This window comes from Chiloscyllium plagiosum, chromosome 36 (assembly GCF_004010195.1).
Source record: "Chiloscyllium plagiosum isolate BGI_BamShark_2017 chromosome 36, ASM401019v2, whole genome shotgun sequence".
Classification (NCBI taxonomy): Eukaryota; Metazoa; Chordata; class Chondrichthyes; order Orectolobiformes; family Hemiscylliidae; genus Chiloscyllium; species Chiloscyllium plagiosum.
Genome location: NC_057745.1, coordinates 6,710,925 through 6,728,649, shown reverse-complemented (window position 1 = coordinate 6,728,649; position 17,725 = coordinate 6,710,925). Strand labels below are relative to the sequence as shown.

Sequence of the window (17,725 nt, the reverse complement as noted above, 5' to 3'; positions counted from 1 at the left end):
AATGGTATCAAATGAACAATCTAAAAAGAGTTTCTGTGTTTCTGATGATGTCAGCTTGTGATAAGCTGTGACCTTTTATTCTCATTTGTTTTTCTGCCAAGGAGCCTCTCCTCCATCCTGTTAATCCAGTTGCCTCCTTAATTAATAGCTGTCTGTCTGTCACTGATGTTCCCTATTATTAGCTTCTTAGAAAATTCTGTCTGACTATTTTGAAGGAAACAAGGTAAATATGATTCTTCATTGTGCCTGTTACTGAGTTTTATTCTTTGACAGGTACTGCATTCAAGATAGCTGTTCTGTCTCGTGGAGCCTGGAAAATCTTAAATCTTTAGTATAAAAGTAACGTTTAGCTCTGATAGTGTTATGTTTTAAGAGTAGAAGTGTGCAAAATCTGAAGTAATAAAGGAGAATTACCTCATCCAATCACTCCATCCAAAGTCTCAGGATGTTTTAAGAAAACTTATATTTTTTAATACCCCTTTTTTGTAATCTGGGTATTTTCCAATGCCCGTTATAGCCAATGACTCACTTCTGACACTTATGAAATACAGTCAGTGTTGTAACATCAGAAACATTCTACTCTAATGATTACACATGCCCCCTACCAGTTAACTAATTTCACAAAGACCTTTTAACCCCGTCTATCCATCCTACAAAATCAGATTACCCTGTAACCCTCAATGCTCCTTTCTCAAAGGATACTGGTCCAGCTTCACCTCAGCCTGCACTTTCTGTCAGTTCTATGTCAGGATACAATGCCTTTTCAGTGAAATAGGCAGACCGACATTTCTGTGAATCCAGGAATGTGGATTATTTGTCATTACATAGCTGTTTATCAGCTCCTGTCTATCCAAGGCCATTTTCTCCTAAATATCCATTAGTCCCTTATCTGAGCAATGCAAGTGTTTTTATTTTGTGTGTTTGTATGGAACGACAGACTTTGACTAACGTGCTGAATTCAAAGTTTTGGATGATAATTGATGGTTTCCATGGTAAACAATCCCATATCTGGTACCTCAGCCACAGTGAGTCTAGACCAAGAGTCTTGGCAAATTGATTAATCTTGAAGCCAGAAGAAGCCACCAATCTTTCTTTGGTGTTCATCGCTCCTTGAAAGTGGAGTCGTAGGTAGATAGGATAGTGAAGAAGGCGTTTGGTATGCTTTCTTTTATTGGTCAGAGTATTGAGTACAGGAGTTGGGAGGTCATGTTGTGGCTGTACAGGACATTGGTGAGGTCACTGTTGGAATATTGCATGCAATTCTGGTCTCCTTTCTATTGGAAAGATGTTATGAAGCTTGAAAGGGTTCAGAAAAGATGTTCAAGGATGTTGCCAGGGGTTGGAGGATTTGAGCTATAGGGAGAGACTGAACAGGCTGGGGCAATTGCAACATTTAAGAGGCATTTGGATGGATATATGAGTAGGAAGGGTTTGGAGGGATATGGGCTGGTTGCTGGCAGGTGGGACTGGATTGGGTTGGGATATCTGGTCGGCATGGATGGGTTGGACCGAAGGGTCTGTTTCCATGCTGTACATCTCTATGACTCTATGTGCTTCCCAGTGGGACACTCTGGATGATAGAAAAAGAAAACTCGATCCTTTAGCTCCCATTCCCTAAGATGTCCTAAGTTTATTCACACCCTGTTCCACGGAAGAAATAAAGCTATTTAGAAAGCTGTTCAACACAGACTAGGGACTGATCCTGGAAATTCAATTTTCTCAATGTTCGAACTCTTTTGCATAGAGAGCAGATGCACAGGTTCCTAACTAGGTTTTAACTGCATTCTCTGCTCTGTGTAATCATTTTTTAAAAAAAATTGTTCAGATTCTGTTATCATTTGCTCATCTTTTTTCCTCACACCACCAAAAACCTTATAAGGCTGGGAGAAGGGAATTCAAACTCCAAAAAGAGGATAAATTCAATGAATATTGAAAATGAATATGTTTTGAACATCACTAAAATCTCCGGGGATTGGTTAGCTCAGTAGGCTGAATGGCTGGTTTGTGGTACAGGATGGTGCTGATAGTGTAGGTACAATTCCCATACCAGCTGAGGTCACCATGATGGTCCCAAATTCTCAGCCTCACCCCTCACTTAAGGTGTGGTTACCCTCAGATTAACCACTACCAGTCATCTCACTCTGAGAGAGCAACTTGCTGGGACTACTGTGGCTTTACTGTTACTACTTAAACTTGCAGGAAGTAAATAACCAAATTATTTGCTTTTTCAAAAAAATTATTAACGGGATGTGGCCTAGTTGCACTGAGAAGGTGGTGGTGTGCCGCCTTCTTGAATGATGGAAGTCTTTGTTCTGTAGGTACACCCACAATGCAGTTAAGGAGGGAGTTTCAGCGTTTTGACCCAGCAACGTTGACGGAACAATGATATTTCCAAGTTAAGATGGTGAGGGGCTGGTGGTGTTCAAGTTTCTACTGTGGAGGTGCAGGTGTTGGACCGGCGTGGACAAACTCAGAAGTCTCATGACATCAGGTTATAGTCCAACAGGTTTATTTGTAATCACAAGCTTTCGGAGCATTGCTCCATCTCGGGTGTTCAATGAAAGTTTGTGATTTCAAATAAACCTGCTGGACTATGCTCCATTGTCAAGACTTCCAAGTTTTTGATGCCCTTGGCCTTCTAAATGGTAGTGGTCATTGGGTTGGAAAGTGCTGTCTGAGGAGCCTTGGTGAATTTTCTGAAGATCATCATCATCATTAATTGGTACAAGGAAGCAAAATGGCAATTACATTTTACACCAAAAGAGTGTTCCAAAAGGTGATGTGACTTTTAGGACCAGGAAACACTATTTCAGCAGGAATATGTTTTGATGATATTTGTGAGTAAATGTGCATTACCCAATAATCGCTATATTTAATGATTAAAGTATCTCATCATCCCTTTTGAATCATAAAGCATTATAAAAATCCTGCAAAGATATTTTAAACCGTACATAGATTCAAAAATGCAAAAAATGTAGTTGTTTATAAAAAAAACTGCAATGTGCATATAGTATATTTTGATTATGGTAGGCATAGAGTGCAACTAGTGGCTATATTTGTTTTTGAGGTTTCTAAATGTGTGACTTGACAAAAAGTAACTTTGCAATGTGCTTTTTATTGTTATATTTTGATCATGGCAGGCATGGAGTGCATCTAGTGGCATGTTAACAAATAACTATACATCATCGAATCCTACAGTGTGGAAGCAGGCCATTCAGCCCATTGAGTTCACACTGACCCGCCGAACAGCCTCCCATCCAAAGCCACCCACTTCCCCCACTCCCTGCATTTCCCATTGACTAACCTGCGTGTCCCTATACACTATTGGCCATTTAGCATGGCCAATCCACCTAACCTGCACATCTTTAGACTGTGAAAAGAAACCTGAGCACCTGGAGGAAACCATCATAGATACAGGGAGAATGTGCAAACTTCACACAGTCACCCAAGACTGGAATCGAACCCAGGTCTCTGGTACTGTGAGGCAGCAGTGTGAGCCACTGTGCCATCTCTAATTTCTTTTTGAGCATCTTAAAAGTGTCACCTGACATTAAATTTGATGCACACATGTCTCTGAACCCGAATACCTGAGTTGGAAAAGTGGTGTAGATTTTGGGCAGATATTGGTAACTTGCATCTCCATTGCTACCCCAAAAAAACTAAGAATTTATTAGTGGACTTTTTTTTTAGAAAAATGGCCACTTTAGAAGTCCCAGTTTAAGCGCTGCAGAAAGTTGCTTTCTCGTATCTACTGGGAGGTTTTCCTACAGGTGCATTCCACTAGTGAGATCTCTCCCAAAAGTTTGAACTTCACTTTTGTTGCTTTCTTTCAAATCTCAACACGTTCTCAAGTTTCATTCTTGTATGTAAACTATTATACAGCTGCTGCTGCTCAGTTACCAACGGAATGAAGGAGAGCAAACCTGAAGTGATAAAGGTTTGAACTCTGAAACTATATTCCAACAGTCAGTGTGTTTTCTTTGCAGTGTTGTCTCTGCCACTGCTCTGAAATGGGTGTGCTGGGAGTGTTTTCACAATGTGGCAGTGTGTGCAGAGTAGCACTAAAGCCAATGCGTCTGTTTTACAATTTTGACCAGAGCAGAATTGAATCTGGCAGCACCTCTTGCAGGCTGCGAGAAATTCACTGCCCATCAGTATGAGATGAAGTGAAGTCATCAGGTTTGTTAGTCCTGAGAAACTTGGTGGCTGCAGTTTTTCCATGAACAGACCTCTCAATGTTACATTCTAAGAAGTGGCAGGTGGTGATGTTTTAAATTCCACCTCCATCCAACATTTTATCAGATGATGAAGCCACTAGGTTGTGTGGGAACAATTAAGGTTTAACTCAAAAGGATCAACATTCAAATACTCCATCAAACACTTTGGGGCAAATCCCATGAGTTTGAATGAATGATTTATTGTCTCATATACCTACGGAGATACAGTGAAAAATGTTCTCAGGTCGCAATCCATCTCCAGTTGAGATTACAAGAGAATAAAAAGAAATGACTTAAATAGAGTTCATCTTTATCAGCCAAGGACCCAAACATGGCTCCAGGATTTCTACAAAGTCCGCACTCCAGACCTACTGCAGCCAGGAGCACTCACTCTGGACACCAACACCACTGCTGCTGCCAGGATACTCCACTGCATCATCACTGTAATTGTAATGTACTGTTAAAGTTCATTGAATTGCTCCTTGATTAAAGATTCTTAGGATATTCTCTCTTGAAATCATTAATGCATTTTTGGGCGGCAAGAATCGAGAGAGGCAAAATAAACTGAGTGGTACGTTTTTAAGGGTGCAGGAGTGGAGACCAGCTGATCCATACAAATCTTTGAAGTTGGCAGGGCAAGTTGATCAATTCGTTAAATAAAGCGTTGCCTTTATTAATAGCTGGAATACCAAGGCAAAGAAATTATATTAACCCTTTTATGCATCATTAGTTAAATCTCAGCTGGAGTATTGTGCCCAATTCATGATAAAGCACTGGCAATTTGGCAAGTCCTCCGAGACAATGCAGGCGCGATTCTGTTGATTGACACCAGGGGTGAAGGACTGCTGGTAAGTGGAAGGTCTGGAGAATATAGGATTTTTCCCAATGTGGTGGGCCTTAAGAGTAGATTTACTAGAGGTGCTCAGAATTGTGAATATGCTTGAGTAGAAAATGTTTCACTAGCAGGAGGATCAGCAATCGGACTTTTTTAAAGTCATTTACGAGACATGGGCATCACTGGTAAGGTCAGCATTTATTGCCCATCCTGAATTGCTGTTAAGAAGGTGGTGTCAAACAGTTGTCTTAAACTGCTGCAGTCTGTGCAGTGTACACACAGCGCTGTTAGTAAGGGGGTTTCAGGATTTTGACACCGCCACGGTGAAGGAACAGCAATGTGATGTAACTTGGAGGGGGAAGAATCAGTGATATAGTTCCAAATTAAGATGACGTGTGGCTTGGAAAGGAACTTGCAAGTGATGGTTTCTCAATGCATCTGTTGCATTGGACTTTCTGCTGTTGGAGGTTGTGGGTTTGAAAGGTGCTGTCGGAGGAGACAAAGACTGAAGGTAAATGACAAAAGCCGCACAAGATGTGTGTGAAGAGATTATTTTAAATCGATAGTTATGGTCTGGAACAGACTGGCTGATAGAATCAGGCTGAGCAGGAACTTAGAAAAAGGCGATCACAGAGCTATGGGAAAGAGGAATAGATTGGAAATTTCCAACATAAACACATTAGACAGATTGGCTGCCTATGTACTGCATGTTCAGCTGCATGTAGAAAGGAATGGCCAAGAGGATTGATGTGGGTTTTTTTGTATTGTGACTCTATCTGTCGTAAGTACACAGATCCTGTGCTGTGCTTTCAGATGTGTTTGCAGCATCATCGAACATGTACGTAACTTTCCAGTGCATTATTATTGATGTATGATGACTTGAGCCTTACCACCTAGTTTGGTTGCAATTCATTTATTAAGTAGCATGAATGCAACCCTCAACTAAGCATCTGTCTTTTTATTAAGAACAGTGTGAAAGATGAGTTAAATCATACTTACAATTTTTGGAAGTTTACACAGTAATTTGATTTCCTTGCACAGCATCTAGCTTATGTAGGCCAATCTTTAGACCTGCATAACAAACCGGAGCTGCATTAATTAGTGCAAGAAATTTAATGCTTGAAAGAGTCAATGTCTTTTCGAGGAAAATTGTGCATATAATATTTGCCTTTCTCATGTATCAACCTAGAGGTTGATTTGGCAAGTGGAAACCTGATACTTGGCCAGAGTCGCCATCTCTTTGTCAAATGGACCATCAATGATGGTCTGGCAAGAAAGAGGGAGGCAAGGGTGTACGGATGTTTCTTTAAAGAAATTGGAAGTATGAGCTCACAAGTAGTAGCGAAGGAGATTCAGATGGTCACTTTTATTGGATGTGGGCATTACTGGCTGGGACCAGCAATTAATGCCCATCACTAATTGCCTTTGAGAAGGTACTTGTGAAGTACCTTGTTCTACCGTTGCAGTCCATGTAATGTAGGTACACCCACAATGCTATTCAGGAGCGAGTTCCAGGATTTTGACAATGAAGGAGCAACAGTATAGTTCTAAGTCAAGATGGTATGTAGTTTGGAACAGAACGTGCAGATACTTGCAAAATACTTAAGTACAGATGCAGGTAAGATGTTTCCCCATTTGGGGAGTCCAGAAATCGGTGATGGCAGGGGGAGTCAATTTAAAAATGAAGGGGGTGCAATTTGGATCTGAGATAAGGAAAATCTCTCCTATTCAGTATGCTGTGAAGTTCAGTCTTTGAGGATGTTTAATGTAGAGATGGATGCATTTCTGATTCCCAGTGGTTATGGGAATGGGGTGGGTAAAAGATATTGAAGCATTCAATCAGATGTAATTGAACAGTGGGGCAGGCTTGATGGCCTGATGGGCTATTCCTATGGAGCTGATCCTATGTATTTCCCATGCTTGAGCCATGCTGTAATTTTCCAACCATAAGCAAAGATGGAACTGAGCATGTCTTGCAGATCGACACTGGGGTCACAGAAGACCAAATCTGTGAGAAATCTTGGTAGATTGCCAAAATAAGTTGATATTCTTAAAACCAGAAAATTAAGTCAAAATAATAAAGGTAGAGCAGGTAACTGTATAAAATAAAATAAGCTTCACTTTGTGTGGAATTTGAAATGAGTAGGCTGATCAAAAATAAGAGCCATGTTCAACAGAAAATCACAACAGAATAGTGGATAGAATTTTTCCTTCTTTTATTGTAGGCTAGTGTGTTGGGGGGTGACTGATGTGCCATCCTCCCCTCTGAGAAAACTATTGCTACAGCTCTTGCAACATGCCATCAGTAGCTGCTCATCAGATACTGCAGTAGCCTTGATCTTGGTTTGACAGTCAAGGAGAGAGAAGCATTCAAGATGACCTCCAACAAAAGAGCAGTGACGATATTTTGAAGATTTTGAATTTGTTGCTTAATGTATATTTTCAGAAGCAGAAATCGTGCCAAATTTATTGGTAATTTTTGCTCTCAATCTTTTTTTCCTAACAGATCTAAATAAAGCTTTTTGGGAGAAGCATGGGGCTCAATGATTAGCACTGCTTCCTTACAGCACCGGGGACATAACTTCGATTCCACCCTTGGGCAACTGTCTATGTGGAGTTTGCATGTCCCCCCATGTCTGTGGGGGTTTCCTCTCACAGTCCAACGATGTGCAGGTCAGGTGATTGGCCATGGGAAATGCAGGGTTACAGGGCTGGGTGGGCCTGAGTGGGATGCTCTTTGGAAGGTTTGTGTGGACTCAATAGGTCGAATTGTCTACTTCCACACTTGTAGGGATTATGTGACTCTCTTGTAACTTTTAAAAAGCCAAACAAGAAAGTTGAATTTCTTCATCATTTGTTACTGGATCAACTGTTTATAAATTCAGTCATGGTTTAGCTACAAGTAGTGATCGTGAGGGTTCATATGTTTGCATTTGTATAGAACCTGTGTTGATGCCATGTGACGCAATGGAGCAGTTTTGCTCTGCACAAGGAACGCTTTCAGTTCCTGTTTCTTCTGGATGAAGGTGCGCTACAGCCTAATTGCAATTAAGGTGATGCAGCACATGACAAATCAGTGATCCTTATCCCTCAAGGGAAGGTCGCAAGCAAAGCTTTTGTAAGAGAGTAAGCAGATTATAGAATGTTTTGCCTCAGGTGCTTTCTGAGACAGAGACTGTTGCATCATTTAAAAGAGAACTGGTTAACGTGAAAGAAATAACCAAAAACAGGGAAAGAGGATTTAAATCAAAACTTTCTAGATTAAGAAATGCCACAAACAGGATAATATGGAAGCTCCCCCTCCACACACACACACACACACAGACACACAACGTTTGTGCAATAGGCTGTGTGATTAAGGTATCGCCACCTGGAGCTAGTCTGTACCAATTTTCTAAATTTCAGTGGAGTGCTGTCATGACTAAGTTGCATTATATGGACTGTGCCAACCCACGCATTGTGTTTGTACATGAGGATTGTAGTACTACTGACTTCTTATGATTGGAATCGTTCCTCTGACTTTGCTCTGATTCTAAGTTCAAAGTATAATTATTGCAGACGGGGGGGATTGTTTAAATATATCCTCACATGCCCAGCGGGAAATGGGTGGGTTTGGCAGCTGCTCATTGTACATACCATTTGGTTTTGCTCTGAGTTGAGGTTAATGGTGATGGAGGAGATTCAGTATCTAGGGGGACAGGCAGCTGTTTCTATGATCGCAGATGTGACCACAGGAGGGTATGTTGCCTTCCTGGTTCAAAGGTTAAAATATCCCTGCCCAGCTACGGAACACTGAGGAAGGAAAAATCAGAAACAAAATTCAGAATTGTGATTGCTGTGGACAAGTTGGATGGACAGAAACTATTTCTGTTGTTTGAAGCGTCAGCAACCCAAGAACACCAATTTAAGGTGATTGTCAGAAGAGTTAAGGGTGATGAAGGGCCTGATGAAGAGCTCCAGTCCAAAACGTCAATTTTCCTGCTCATTGGATGCTGCCTGACTTGCTGTGCTTTTCCAGGCGACATACTATCGACTCTGATCTCTAGCATCGGCAGTCCTCACTGTCTCCTAGAAGAGTTAAGGCTGACATGAGGAAAATCTTTTTTTGACACAATGTGGTTAAGATCTTGAAAGCACTGTAAGAGTATGGTGGCAGCCGATGCAGTCTTGGTTTCCAAAAGGAGTTAGATCTGAAAGTCTTTCTTAAAGGTAAAACACTAGAAGTCAAAAAATTTGCACGGCTTTTAGGAAAGTGGTGTGCAATGGGATAACAGGAGCAGTTGCTGTAGGAAGTTAGTATGGCCACACAGGGCTGAATGCCCTACTGTACAATAACCATTCTAAAATTTTACAATGGGAACTAAAAGCAGGTGAGACGTAAAATAGGCATATGACCCGAACCCACGCATTTTCTGTCATATGGAATAGGTTAAAATTGACCTGTAGTTAGTTTAACCTGTTGAATATAATAGCAAGTATCCATGGCTTTAAACAATGAATGACTTTGTTTTCAAAGGGCAGGTGCTTTTTTTTAAACCAGCATGTGTTATCATCGTGTAAATGAATGTGCCTATTGCTAGCCAAGCACACAAGGTCAACACCCAAAAACTTTTGCAAACTATGGCCACTTAATTTAACTCCAGTTTTCAGCCTTTAGTTTGTTGGATATTTCCCCCCTCACTCTCCATTTTAATTTCCAGACCACTTCAAAGGAAAGGCATGCAACCTTTGAGAGGATTTATAGATCATAGCAGCAGAAGTGGCATTATTAAACCAAAAAAGGCAGAGAAAATCATTTAAACTAGAGGATAAACATCCCATTTCAGTCATCATCTGATGATTATCATAATGCTGCTTGGGGGAACTTGCTGTGCACAAGTTAACTGGCATATTTTGTATGTTGCTCGGTAATCTTACATCACGTTTTTAATTGGTTGTCGAGTGATGTATGGAATGAGCTGGCAGCGGAGGTGGTAGAGGCTGGTACAGTTACAACATTTAAAAGGCATCTGAATGGGTGTATGAATAGTAAGGGTTTCGAGGGATACATGCCAAATGCTGGCATAAAGACTAGACTAATTTAGGATATCTGGATTAGTGGTGCTGGAAGAGCACAGCAGTTCAGGCAGCATCCAAGGAGCTTCGAAATCGACGTTTCGGGCAAAAGCCCTTCATTTATTCCTGATGAAGGGCTTTTGCCCGAAACGTCGATTTCGAAGCTCCTTGGATGCTGCCTGAACTGCTGTGCTCTTCCAGCACCACTAATCCAGAACCTGGTTTCCAGCATCTGCAGTCATTGTTTTTACCTAATTTAGGATATCTGGTCAGCATGGACGAGTTGGACCAAAAGCTGTACAACTATGACTATATGCTTTGGGACATTGAGATTGTGAAAGTTGCTATATAAATGCAGGTTTATTTCAGGTGATAGTGTTTGCTGTTGTGATATCTTCATTCACAAATTAAGTAGCTATTTTACCAACTCGAGTCCCTTTAATGATTGTCCAATTTCTAGCCTCCTCATGGCTGATTCACGTCCAGGAAATACTAAATTGTCTCATAACTCGACTGTGACTCTATAACTCAGAAATTCTAATTTCGGCTTACTAACATGGAATAGATTCGTGGTTCAGAGGCCATCCTGTGCAATGATTGATGTGCATTAGAATGGTGTCCATTTCAAAGGCCATTTGTAAAATAAAAATAAACCAGTTGTACAGTTGCCAGCATACATAATTATGCTGTAGTTAATGTGAGTTTTGTTTCAGGCAAATTTCGGATGCCTCTTATCGTAATGTCTATTTTTTTATATAAGTGACCTTCATTCAAGAAAAATGTGGCCTTGTTTTAGGAACTATAATTTGTATTATTTTCTGTCTGTCTGAGTCTCTCCTCCCTTTTCCCCATTTAAGAGGCCGTGTTCGTCACGCATCATTTTCTTGCTGAAACCTGAGCTTGTAACTTGCGTACCTAGCTGCCTGGCTGGTTGCGAGCACAAAGTCCCCCCTCTTTGCTGATTGTTGCACAGAAGGACCTGTTTGTGTTTCTCTGTTCTCTCCCTGTTGGAAAGTAACTCCCCTCTGATTAGGGTTCATTTGAATGGCACAGTAAGCTCACCAGAGCGTTGTCTGACATTTCAGCATTCTGAAATATTAAATTTCACTTTTTTTTTAAACCCATCCCTACATTTCACTGAACTCGTCTAATGAAGTTGCATCCTTCCTAAATGTTTTGAGTCCACCACTGCATGTCTTTTGTACATTGCTCAAAGTGGAAATCTTTGATTGTGGACAGACACTTTGGCCCACGGGTGAAGGAATGGAGATTCATTGCCACCTTGCTCTTGGTTTTACCTTGTGTATCACTGAATGATAATCAGGTGGACTCCTAGCCAAATTTTCCCTTTTGTAAATTGCGAAAGTTATTGCTGTTTGCAGCAACTCCATCCACAGCCATAGTTAGGGTTAACTAACTCAGCACAGATCCTGGATCAAGTTTGGAACTTTCTTAACTGCCTGACAAAAAGATTTCATTGAATAAACCAATAAGTTCCCACAGTCTTATCGGACCTTAGGACTGCTATCTCATTAGAGAATAACAGGTGCAGTTGCTTTAATCTGAGCGTCTCCACATCTCAGGCAAGGGGAGAGATTGAAAAGGAAACAGTCTTTCATGATGACTTCAGCTAGCATAGAAATAGATTTAAACAGATTTTGCTCTTGTAAAGGAGCCAACAAAGCAAGCATTAAATGCTTCCTTATCCAATACTCTAACATTCAAAACTAACATGATGTAAACATGACAGCAATTTGCCACATAATTCAGAATTAAGCTATAAATTCCATTTTAAATGGCAGATAAAAACAGCCTTTAGTGTTGTTTTGCATCCAGAATGAGATATTAAGGGGAAGGGTACTGAGTAGCTGAATTCAGTTCATCTCTCATCATGGGATTCTATGTTAGTCCAGCAGTGGGTCTTCAATAGGATTGTGCTAAATGCTATGTTGTTGCTAGGTGTCCCCAGTCTGGTTTGTGGGAGTTTTGTATGGTAAGCTGCTGAATTACAGGATAACAGCTTTTATCTCCTGATATTTCTTCAGCTTTGTGTGACACTTGCATTTGTCACTTGTTTAATGGACAGATGTTCAATGTACTTGGACTACATGTTTGTTGTAAGGGACTGCATACTACACTACAGCATTCCCCTTACTCAGCCTATGCCCGATAAGAACTGACGGGTATGTATATTACTGGACACAGTGGAGAATGTATTGGATTCTTATATGGAAATTATCCGATAGTTAATTTGAATCCATTGGATGAAAAATTCTTCAAAAATCGAAGAGCTAAAATTTGGAAACCACTTTTACCACCAGTTTCTGACCATGTGCACGCTCGGATTTTCACTTTCATTGATGCTGTTTTATATTAAGCTACTCACCATTATCAATGTTTAGAGAAAAGCTTTTTGAATGTTCATGATGTATTCTGAGATGTTAAGTATGTTCCCACATGCCTGTGCTAAGATTCAGGGATAACTTATCTCTGTTTGAGTAGCGTTATCGGGATATGGAAATGAAACTTTTCTGTAACATTCTTCACTTGAACTGGTCAGCTGCTGTAATCATGCTACAGTGACCATAGGGCATCCAACAGGTATTGAAAGGTTGACTGACCATAATGATGTCTTGTCTGTCCTTTTGGATGAATATTCCTGACGTCTGGACTAGTAGTTTAGTGCACACAAATTCAAAACCCATTAAAATAATTTGAGATTTTGAGTCTTTTTATAAAACATTTCGGCATCAGTAAAAGTGATCATGAAGCTTTCTGTTGGTTTAGTGAATTATTTAAATGTCCTTCAATCAGGAAATCTGCCATCCTGACCAGGTCTGCTCTATACAAAACTGCAGTCTCATATCAACATGCTTGATTTGTAAAACTCTTTAAATCAGTTTGGGGCGGAAAATAAATATAGGCCTTAGAGTTTCTTTTAGTTGGTGCGGCATAGCGGTCTCTTGGCCTGACATGGCCTCCGTGTGGTCTCCTGGTCTTAAGGCGATATCAGAGTGATATTCCAGCCTCATGATCCTCAAGGTGAAGTCTAGTGCAGTCTGTTGTCAAGGTCTGGTGCTGACTGGAGGCACATTCCTGAAGAAGAGCTCATGCTCAGAATGTCGACTGTCTTCCTCAGATGCTGCCTGATTGGCTGCTTTTCCAACACCACACTTTTTGACGCCACTGTGATATAGGTTGGAAGGCCACTGTTCTGAACTTTTATTTCTCCATTTTCTAAGATCTTGTAACTGAAGAAGCTGTACCTAGATACTTTTGTACCTAAGATAGCGCTCTAAGTGGTGATGTGTTAACTTCTCACTGTACTCATTTGAGTACATGGGACAATAAAGCTAATTCAGTCATTTATGGGACATGGGTGTCATCACTGACAAGGCCACTTTATTGCCTCTCCCTAATTACCCTAGAATTGATAGGTGTCTCAGCCATTTTAGAAGACCGTTAACCTTGTGTGTCTGAAGTCATACATGGTCCAGATAATCAGCAGTGGTTACATGGTAACCATTAGACTAGCGTTTTTTTGTTGAATTTGAGTTTCACCATTTATCATGAGACCTGACCTCAATGTTTCCCTGGGGATCTGAGTTTCCAGTCCATTGTTACTATGTCACTGCCTTCCCTGAAACTGAATTGATGCTCACACCTGCAGACAGCATCTAGATTTTAACGTTCGGCCGCATCTCCTTTTTCAGTTATAGTTTTAGTTTGAAATCTAGGTTGAGGCCAGTGTTTGCTCTAAACCGTGTGGCCATGCAGCAACCTGAAAGTATCATTCCAGAGTGGCTGTGTAAAAACATAGAGAGACCTTGCATACTGAATTTAACCCCACACAAACAAATTACAGCGGGTTTATTAGCTGAGGTCATTAGTTCAGGAGTCCACCATAAGGGATGAAAGCCATAAAGGCAAGAATTTAATGTGGTACTGGTTAAAGGATAATGTGTTTGAGTTTATAATATTGGTACATCATAGGAGAAAGGAGAAATGGAAAGGCATGTCACTTTTAAGTGCCAGGGAAAGCTTGTCTTGTAGTATGAGATGATGCTGTGAATCTTGATTTTCGCAAAGGGGCCAAAGGAGCTGTATTGTATTCAGTTTGCTCTCATAACCAAGTGGCACATTTAAGTAGAAAAGCATCATCTACTGAGGTAGCTTGTCTCTGAAACAATATTGTCTGCCCTTCTTCGAAGTGAGATGAATGCAAAGTAGAAAATCCTAATCTTTGACTTAGATCATCGCGCAGAAACATCAATTAGTTGCTTGTTGAGTACCAGGATCAGAATTGGATAGGCCAAGATGCTGTAAGCGCAAAACAGTTGCTGGCCTGTTAAGTTGCTACTAATTCATGAATGTCAATTGGTTTCGCAAATGATCCGTTCCCTTTTGTTTCTTTCTACAATTAATCTTATCTCTACTACCATGTCTTTGCCTTGTTTTCTCTGAATTTGGTCCTACATTCTGTCCTCCAGAATTGACTATTTTTCTGAAGAAGGCCCCCTGGGCACAAAACATTAACTGTTTTCTCTATACAGATGACACCAGACCTGCTGAGTTTCTCCAGCTATTCATGTTTTTGTTTTAGATTTCCAACACCTGTAGTTCGTTCTTTTATTTCACTGATTTAATCCATGTATTGGAGCCTCAGTCTTTCAGCCAGCTGGAGTAGACCAGAACAGCTCAAACACTGATCAATGCTCTGAAATGTTATTTTAAAAATCATGCCTATTGAATCTGTATCATGTATTTCTCTTTTCTCTTTGCAGCTCACAACTGCTGTGAGACGGTGAAAGTTGTGCTGTGTGCCTCCAAGAAAGGACTTCCCATTTCTGTGCTGGCAGAAGAGAATTTCCAATATGTCCAGGACACTGTGCATGACATGGCACAGTTCCTGGTGAGCAGTGCTGGATCACAAGAAGCACTCAATGCTATTCGGATAATGGATAACTTTCGCGAATCCTCCGACAATGTGGCATTACTGGATAAAAATCTGACTTTGGAGGTACAACATCTGCTGCTACCAACCTCGTGGAATGTGTTGGGACCAAATCCCATGTTGCCAGGTAGGGATTGGGTGCGGTTCACAAACTGATTCATTATCCCCTGAGCTCAACGTGGGGAAATTGCAAAAAGCTGTTCACCATTTCCACCATGTTTCAATGTTCAGGAGACTCATTGCTGCTTTGCAGTTTTCCTGCATCTGCCTACCTTAACTTCCTGTCCCTTCATATGTCATTAAAGCAAAAATCTCTTGAGCTTCAATTTAAAATGAAGTGACCCAACATCTATTACTCGGGGAGATAAAGATCTTTGCGTCACTTTATGTCACTGAGTGAAGACATGTTGCCTCATCGTACCAAAGAGTCTGGTTCGGTTCCAGCCTTGGGTGACTCTGTGTTGAGTTTATACATTCTCCCTGTGTCTGCATGGGTTGCCTCTGGGTGTTCCAGTTTCCTTCCACAATTAGAGGGATTGGCCATGTTAAATCGTCCCGTAGTGTCCAGGGATGTGCAGGCTAGGTGGATTATCCATGGTATATGTGGGGTTAATGGGATCGGGTGGTGGGCTGGGCCTGGGTGGGATGCTTGTCAGAGGTCATTGAGATTCGATGAGCTGAATGGCCTCTTTCCGCACTGTCGGAATTGATTCTATGATTCAACGGTCTGTCTAGAATGGTTTGGCTCTGATTTTTAAGGTAATTTCACCTTGTCCTGGTCCCCCAACCTACCACGAACATTTGGCTCTATCTACGCAATCAGCTACATTAAAAATTCGAAGAGCCTGAATCAACTTGCACTGTAACCTTCTTTATTCTGGGATTAGAAACCTGATTGATGCAATCTCATCTCAAACTGGGTAATTCTCAATGCCTCCCCGGTTTTCATAACTCCTTGGAAACTTAAGAGTTCTTGCATGATGAGTGTCAGAGGCCCCTTTTTGAACTGGATCTTGCTGAGTTGCTCAGAAGTGGGATCAAAGAGGATGTGAGAGCAATTTTATTCAGGTCTTAGGATGTGCTTTAAGTCTCTTGGACAAATCTTCCATCACCTATAATGGCTCCCAAACAGCATACCATCCAACTTCTCTTCTGGAGTGTACAGTACTTTTATTTTAAATGCATGATCCCTTTAAATTTGGTGTAGGCATGCATGGATGGTCATTTAAAGGGGCTGACTTATAGTTGAGCCACAAGAGAACTTTCCAACTCATGACCAGTTTAGAGGGAAGACAGCTGATGACTCTTAATATTTGCTAAGCAACCTCCTGGCTTTACTATTCCAGACAGGATTGTGAAGTAATCCAGTCGAGAGGTTTGCCAGCCACATCTGGTGCAGTGGTCTATAATGTGCCCGATGGATCAAGAGATTTATAATGTAGACAGGAAATAAATATGAAGATTGAAATACAATCGTCTTTGAAGTTTCTAAGTTTGGCAAAATCTGTAGGTCGATTGCATTTGCTGGCCTTCAGTGTGCTTATTGGTGCCAGTGGAATATTGGAAAAAGCTTGCATGTTTTATGTATACTGCCCTTAATTCATATACCCATATGGATTCACTGCCATCTGCAACAAAAATAAATCTATGTCCGTACACAGCACAAAACCACCTCTTGACACTGAGCCCAAGTTCAGAAAGACACTGGCTCTATATCCCTCTGCAATAATTCTAATTTGTGAAATTTTTTTTAATGTGTTGGTTAATCTGTTTTTATTGCCCTGGGAAACATCAAGGTGTATCTGATTAGATTAGATTAGATCAGATTACAGTGTGGAAACAGGCCCTTCGGCCCAACAAGTCCACACCGACCCGCCGAAGTGCAACCCACCCATACCCCTACATTTACCCCTTACCTAACACTACGGGCAATTTAGTATGGCCAATTCACCTGGCCTGCACATCTTTGGATGGTGGGACGAAACCGGAGCACCCGGAGGAAACCCACGCAGACACAGGGAGAATGTGCAAACTCCACACAGTCAGTCGCCTGAGGCAGGAACTGAACCCGGGTCTCAGGCGCTGTGAGGCAGCAGTGCTAACCACTGTGCCACCGTGCCGCCCACAAAATCTGTTGTAGATTTTTTTTTCAGGTTCCTTAAGACTTTTGACCATCTGGACTTCCACTACAGAGGTCTCAGGGCAACCAAAAAATAAAGTTGGTGTAACCACTAACTCTCGGATGGTTTGTTGCCTCCCGGGTGCCAGGGTCCGAGACGTCTCGGACCGTGTCTTCAGAATCCTTAAGGGGGAGGGTGTGCAGCCAGAAGTTGTGGTGCACATTGGCACCAACGACATATGTAGGAAGGGGGGTGGGGAGGTCATTCAGGAGCTCAGGGAGTTAGGCTGGAAGCTAAAAGCTAGGACGGACAGAGTCGTCAGCTCTGGGTTGTTGCCGGTGCCACGTGACAGTGAGGCAAGGAATAGGGAGAGAGTGCAGTTGGACATGTGGCTGCAAGGATGGTGTAGGAAGGAGGGCTTCAGGTATTTGGACAATTGGACTGCATTCTGGGGAAGGTGGGACCTGTACAAGCAGGACGGGTTGCACCTAAACCAGAAGAGCACCAATATCCTGGGGGGTAGGTTTGCTAGCACTCTTCGGGG

General features: G+C 41.5%; 1 protein-coding gene across 8 annotated transcripts in view; it reads left to right on the top strand.

Annotated features, from left to right (window-relative positions):
* LOC122540917 (A-kinase anchor protein 13-like) overlaps nucleotides 1-17,725 on the top strand; it is a 411,711-nt gene that overhangs the window by 131,175 nt on the left and 262,811 nt on the right. For all 8 annotated transcript variants that reach the window (XM_043677213.1, XM_043677212.1, XM_043677210.1 and 5 more), the window contains one exon: nucleotides 14,892-15,188. In XM_043677213.1, the coding sequence (XP_043533148.1) occupies nucleotides 14,892-15,188 (297 nt within the window). The remainder of the gene's footprint in view (nucleotides 1-14,891; nucleotides 15,189-17,725) is intronic.